The following is a 6,608-nucleotide window of genomic DNA, read 5'->3' as shown; positions in this document are numbered from 1 at the left end:
AGCGGAAGGCCTGTCTTCCTAAAGGCTGCCCTCGAAGTGAGTGAAATGAGGTGTGCAGAGATGCCAGGGGAAAGGGGCTCTGTGCCGGCGCTCGGGGCTGGGCTCCTGAGGCTTTACTCCCATCCTTCCCCCACACAGGCCGAGACCTGGCCACACGCTCACCCGTGCCCGGCAGGGCACACGGACCAGCGCCTGTCCACACAGCACATCTTCCGCACCTGCGGGCCGACAGGGGCAGGCCTGGGATCAGGTGCCCCTCCCAGCATGTCCCTGGGACGTGGTTCTGACTCTGGGGCCCTCAGGCTCCGTTCCCAGGTTCCCCCTGGAAGGCTGACCGGGAAGTAAGGGTTAGCCGGCAGGTGTGTGGGTGCAGAGGGCAGGCCTGCCTGCGGGGACCCAGGGCCTAGAGGGTGGGCTCTGCAGGCGAGGAGTCTAGGGGAGGAGGCTTCGAGATCCTCTTGGGTCTGGGAGGAGCTGGGCTTTCCTTCCTTCCTGAGCTTTGGGAGTCTGGGCCGGGCACAGGGTCCCGGGGGTCAGGGGCCAAATCGCAGCAGAGCCGACAGCAGGCTGAGCAGGAGCCCGAGGCCCAGCACAGCGGCGCTGGCCCGCAGCCCGCCGTCGGCCGCACTGAAGTTGCACAGGAAGCTCTGGCAGCAGTGGGTGCCCACGGACGCCACACCGATATTGACGCCCCGGATGGGGCAGATCGGGGAGCAGCCCTTGTTCAGGGTGTAGCCGAGGTCCACCACGTTCCCTGCACAGAAACACGAGGTTGTGAGTGGAGGGGCAGAGAGGCCAGGGCGGGGGTGGGGGAAGCCTAGCTGCGCTGCGTCTGCGCTCACCGATGCCAGCGGATGCAGAGATGGTCACACAGTAGTTGTCTGTATCGGAGCAGACGGTGGGCTTCAGGCAGTACCAGTTGCTGTTCTCATTCACGCAAGAGAAGCACACCAGGGAGTGGACTGCAGAAGGAGGGATGCCTGTCTCATGCCCAGGAGTCTTCCTGTGTCCCCTCCCAGCCCGGACCCAGAGGCATGAGGACATCCCATCTTGTGCAGGCACTGACTGAGCGACTATGGTAGCCTGGGCCCGGGCTGGAGACCCAGGAGACAATGACAACAGACCCTGGCTCTGGAGGAGCCCCAGTGATGCCCCAAGTGTCCAGGCAGGGCTGAGGCCGCCAGTGGGGGCGGGGGTAGGAGGGACCGCTTCGCCGTGGGAGAGGAGCCTGTTAGGTGGCACAGAGTAGGTGACGTGGGCACCGCTCAGGAGAGAGTCCAGGAGGAGGACACAGCCCGCTCAGAGGCCTGGGGCCCCGGGGCACCTCACCTTGCTCCACACCCAGGAGGGCAGCCAGCAGCACCGGCAGGAAGACCTTCATTCTGGAGGGGACTGGCGTCCCGGCTGGGGTCTCACGAAGCCAAAGAAGTCAGCCCTGCGCTAAAGAGACAGCTCGCTGGAGGGCGGGGCTCACCCCCCTCGCGCAGGGCCCTGGGGCAGGGGCAGCGGCTTGCTCTTCCCAAGGGGGTCAGGGACACTGGCCCTGGGGGCAGCCTGGTGTCCCCACTTTGTAGATGGGGGAGCTGCCAGCTTCCAGCAGCAGGGCCAGAGCACAGAGGGTCTCTCTGCTCCACTGCCAACCTGCCCCTCACTCAGTGCAGACTCCCAGCTGAGGCCCTTCCCCAAGTCTGTAGCACTTGCTGCTTGGGGGGAGGGAACTCATTAAGGTTCTCAGAATCACCCAGAAAGGGAGGTCAAGGGAGTGGCCCCTGCCCACGGTCCGGGGGGTGTGGATGAGATAGGCTGGGACCTGGGATCCTCTATTAGAGTGCTTGCACCTGGACAAACGTCCCCTAGAGCAACAAGATACAAAGAAACTATAAGTGACTAAAAATAACTGTGCCCACGCACCGCGGGGCGACAGGGTACAAGAAGCCACAAACTACGTTTTTGAGGTGCTGGGAGCAAAAGCATGGTACTGCACATCATTCCTGCCCGGTACCCCCAAGGAGGGGACAGGCCACCTAAGCTATGCCTCCTGCCTGACCCACAGATCCGCCCCCCTTGTCACCCCATTTAAGGACTCGGTAGCTCCTCTCGGGAGCTGTTGGTTTTGCTTCCTTGTGCTGTAGCTCGAGCCCCAGTAAAGCCTTGCCTGGAATTCTCGTCTGGCCTCTTAGCAATTTCTCGAGTCCAAGGGCCCTAGGGGGGGGATGGCGACCAGTAATATTATATGACCTATGTCCAGAACTTTCCAGGGGCCAGCTCTGTGCCTCACATGGGGACCTAGAGCTGGGCTGGGGGCATGAGGCCTATCTAGCTGAGCATCCACCTGGGCAGCTTCTGTGCTGGGGGAGGGGCTCTCCCATTCTGTGTTATTTAACGCTGAAGACGATGACCCCATACGTATCTGCTACTCCCCCCCACCCCTTCATGGCTGGGGGAGGCTCAGGGAGACCCAGCAGTGTGCCACCGGTCACCCCAGCGGGAACAGGCACAGGCTCTGGCAGGTGGCTGTGAGTCCCTGGGGGCTGTCCTGCACCAGGACCCTCCCTTGGGCATAGGTCCTTGGCAGTGGATGGAGAAAGCACTTTGAATGCGACCAGCTGGGGTTCTGGTTCTCTGTTTTGCTGGAGGCGCAGTGTGGGAGGAGCAGTCTGGTACCTTCTGCTGGGGACAGCCGTGGGCGGGCGGGGGAAGGGCTAGTCCCCAGGCACCGGGAGGAAGGAGAAAGCCAGGGAGAGAACAGATTTTGGGAGGGGCTGGCAGAGACCCTGAGAATGGGCTTCAGGTCTGGGCAGGGGCTGATGTCTTGGGGTTGGCAGCAGGAGCTGCAGACGTCCAAGAACAGCGCCGAGCCCACCTGGGGTCTCTTCCGGGATCCCGGCAGTTAGGGGGAAAGGAGCCTCGGTTTCCTCCTCCACAAAAGTGAAGTTCCGGTGGGAGGAGCCCTGAGCTGTCCCGAAGGAAGCTCTGGGGCTCACCTCCGCGGTCACAGCATCCCCACCCTGCTGCCAGGCACCCCAACAAGTGCGCCCTGCTGGGCTGAGTCGGCACTGGATACTAATGTGTCCACATCAGTAGGGCCAGGCGGAAGGGAACCCGTGGGTTTGCGGGCAGGGCCATTCGGGACCCAGCCTGTGCACTCTTCCCCCAGGCTCACAGGGCTGATCTCCGGGAGAGCCTGGCATTCAGTGACGCTGGGCCAGCAAGAGGGGCAGGAGCACGTCCTGGACCCCAGGGATGGAAGGGGCCTGGCGGCCCAGCGCAGGGGTCTGGGCTCCTAGGCACCTCATATACTTGCGTAATCTATGCCAACCAAGGTGCTTTCACTTTCACCTCTTCCCAAGGCAGGCTCCCGTCCCCATGGTGACCCACCAGGGCATTTAACTCTCTCCTTCCTGCCAGCGCGCCAAGATCCCAGCCTCTTCAAGTCAGGAAGGCTGGCCCTTCCCCAGTCCCCATGTGAGGGGTCAGGGAATGGGCCCTAGAGTTGGGCGATGGGGCCCCGGCGCCTGCGCAGCCCTTAGCTACCCAGCCCGGGAGGGCGCCCGGCTGCAGTCTCCGCCAGCTCCCGCCCTCGTCCTTTGGAAATACTGGAGAGGGCCGGGAGGCTGGGAGGCTGGGAGTGGAGGCGAGGCGCCCAGGGGCCGGGGCCGCTCGCAACCCCGACCCCCAGCCTCCCGCAGGCCTCTCCCGCTCTCCCGCCTCCCTGGCGCCCCACACGCCCGCTCCCCCTCCTCGCTGGGCAGGGCCCCGTCCCCGCGCCCCCGCCCGCCCGGCCCGGGCCCTCACTCACCGCCGGCGGACGCAGGTCCCCCGCCCGGCCGCGCAGTCAAGTCTGCCCCTGAGCCCGAGCCCGTGGCAGCCCGCTCTCCCGGGCGGCCAGGCAGCGCGCGAGCGCAGTGGGCGTGCGGGAGGCGGGACTTGGCGCCCAGGCCCCGCCCACCAGCCCCTCACCCCTGCGCAGGGGCCGTCGCAGCCGGTCCGTCTGGTACCCTTGGGCGGGGACGTATTGCGACAGCCCGGCCTGGCTGGGCAGGGGTGGGGGAGGCCCCCAGGTGGCCGGACACTTTTGAGGTGGAGCTCGGGGGAGGGGATGCGTCCGAGGAGGCCGAGGGGGCAGTACTCGGAAGCCCTTCTGCAGAGTGGGATGGGGCCTGCGAAGAGGCCTTCAGCACGCCACGCCCGAGCCAGGTGACAGGACGAGGGTGAGAGTGTGGAGGAGAGGGCTTCCGGGGCAGTGATTGCGGGCCACAGTGCCGCCCAGCAGGAGATCCGGGCCGCACCAGCGTCGTGACCCTCAGCCCAGGAGAACTCAAGAGCCCCCTGGGTGCTCCCCTGCAGACGGGGCTGGGTGCGGGGCGCGTCCTCACAAAGCCAGCCTGATACGACCCTCTCAGCGCGGAACCTAGCGGCCCCTGTTAGAGTGAAGCGGGCCGTCCTTAGTCTGACGCCAGTGCGTTTCCTGTGTTCTGTCTCCAGGTGCCATTAATTGCCTTTCAGCCAACGTTCACAGAGCACCCGCTGTGTGCGGCCCTGCGTCCCCCACTCCGGGCTTGTGAGCTAGGCTCAGGGGCCAGGCTCTGCAGCGCCCCAGGCCTTGCTCCTGCTTCTCCCTGGCAGGGATGGAAGAGCCTCGCAGCCTGCGGGAGCTGGGGGTGCCAAGGCCTGACCGTGGGCGGGGGCTGCCAGGCAGAGCGCCCTTCCTTTACGTGTCACCGTCTGCTGGTTCCCTTCTCTTCGTGCAGAGTCCTCTCAGCGCCTGATGGGTCCCTGTAGATTCGCACTTCTTACTTTCACAGCACATTTCCTGTTGGAGCTGTGTTTTGCACCTGACCTTTTCTTGCAGCCTTTCTGGGTGGCATCTGCTGGCGGCATCTGCGGTGACAGTGGGGGAGGGCCCCAGGAGAACTGGCCTCTTAACTGTACAAGGGAGAGGGACTGAGGCAGGATGGCGGGGTGGCCAGGATGGAGCAGGGTGGGAAGAGGGATCCTGTAACAGGAGACCAGTCCCATGGGCAAGGTAGAGGTACACTAGGCACCATGCGATTATGCATTGATACGAGTGATTGTGCGATTGTCTGCTGAGTGGGTTTGTTTGTTCAGAGTTCTGGGTCAGGTCACCTTCTCCTATGGTCTTCTCTGATGACCAGATGACAGGAGAGTGGGATAGATCAACTTGGACAGTCTTTGGGGGCTTTTTCCTTGGAAGCTGAAGGTGGGACTCTGTGTGTCATGAGATGTCCCAGCTGAGGAGTGATGACATCCTCAGGGTTACACAGCCCTGGGGCCCAGGGACATGCAGTAGGCTGTGGCCTTTGGTTAGCCCCCTTCTGGGTGTCACCTCTGGGGAGCAGGAACTGCCTCACCTCCGCCCCCTCCCCCTCAGCATAATCTGAAAACTGTGGCCGGGGGGACGTCTGGTTCCCCTGAGCCTGATGCTTGCTCTTGGCACACAGTCATTCAGTTGTCTGATGGGGGTGAGGGTGGGGTGTGTGTTGGGGGCGTGGTCAGATTAGCCCGCTGCACTCGGAAGGCCACGGCCTTGAACACATGGCAGCCCTGGGAGGTGTGACTTCCTGGTCTGTATCCATGAGCTTGACATAGCCAGGCTCATCAGCCAGAGGCGTTTCCTGGGACCAGAGTGATGCCAGGGGGGCTCTCCTAAAAGGCCCACCACCCTTGGGGGGCCCACTCAGTCTCCCTCCTTCAACCTCGGGCTCTGGGAACTTGCCTGTCACCCACTGGACACCTGCTGGAACGGCCAGGTGTGTGTCTCCCCACTTCCAGGTCTAGTCATTCTGCAGACAGCTCTGCCTCTGTCTCTGCTTCCCTTCCTTCTGGCCTGCCTCGCCCCCCCAGAGCTGCCCACGCCCCCTGTGACCCTGCGGCTTCTCCTTTCCACACAGACCTTAAAATCTGACCTTGTGCTGCCAGTCCCACGTGTCACAAATCCCAGGAGGCCCAAATGCCCGGGCCAGCCCCCTGCAGTGCACCGGGGCTTGTGATGGGATGGGGCAGTTCAGGGGAAGCGTGGTGGGCAGGGGAGCAGACACACAGTGAGTCCAATGAGATACCTCTAACTAAGCCTCCCTATGCTGGGGAAGCAGGTCCGAACTTGCCAGGTGTGTCATCTCTGCCACCTGGGCCTCACATACACATCCTTCTAGAGCAAACATGACGTAGGACCGCCAGCAGGGGAAATTCGGTTACCTGAATCTCTCTGGCTGGGTGCCGCGTGATGACAGTGGCCACCCACAGTGTGCCTGGGGCGGGAGCCACTCGTCTTGTCATGGCCCAGAGTTCCGTAGCCACCGTGAGGTGGGTGCCTTTGGGTCACTCTGAACCTCTCCTCTCAGAAGCACCTCAGACACGTGGCAGTGGGTGGGATTTCTGGGCGAGCTTGGCTCAGAGCTGCAACTTTCTATCTCCCCTGGGCACGGAATCGCCCACCTCATAGGGTCTCAGGGGACCTGGCAGGCAATGGCCTGGAGGGGCACAGGCACTCTGGAGCCCCGGGGGTGGACAGGAAGACGTGCTGGACACTTTGGCCAGGACCGGGGCATCCTGGCCAGCCACCTTGCTCCTTGCTCCATTTTACTGAT

General features: G+C 63.5%; 1 protein-coding gene across 1 annotated transcript; it reads right to left on the bottom strand.

Annotated features, from left to right (window-relative positions):
* Positions 1-443: 443 nt before the first annotated feature.
* Positions 444-1,381, bottom strand: LY6E (lymphocyte antigen 6 family member E). Its single transcript, XM_065895642.1, has 3 exons — positions 1,330-1,381; positions 843-962; positions 444-754 (listed from the first exon to the last, which is right to left on the bottom strand). Exons 1-3 carry the CDS (start codon positions 1,379-1,381, stop codon positions 534-536), a joined length of 393 nt encoding a protein of 130 aa, XP_065751714.1. The 3' UTR covers positions 444-533.
* Between the last annotated feature and the right edge of the window lie 5,227 nt (positions 1,382-6,608).

The sequence above is a fragment of the Phocoena phocoena genome, chromosome 17, assembly GCF_963924675.1.
Source record: "Phocoena phocoena chromosome 17, mPhoPho1.1, whole genome shotgun sequence".
NCBI classification, from domain to species: domain Eukaryota; kingdom Metazoa; phylum Chordata; class Mammalia; order Artiodactyla; family Phocoenidae; genus Phocoena; species Phocoena phocoena.
Note: the sequence above shows the minus strand (reverse complement) of the source record. Positions and strands in the feature narration are given on the sequence as shown.

Excerpts from the sequence above, each read along its gene's own strand:
- LY6E (XM_065895642.1), bottom strand. The coding sequence starts at position 1,381 with ATGAAGGTCTTCCTGCCGGTGCTGCTGGCTGCCCTCCTGGGTGTGGAG. Across the intron at positions 963-1,329 it reads CCTCCTGGGTGTGGAGCAAG|TCCACTCCCTGGTGTGCTTC; the intron begins GTGAGGTGCCCC and ends CTCCTTCTGCAG. Across the intron at positions 755-842 it reads CTCTGCATCCGCTGGCATCG|GGAACGTGGTGGACCTCGGC; the intron begins GTGAGCGCAGAC and ends GTTTCTGTGCAG.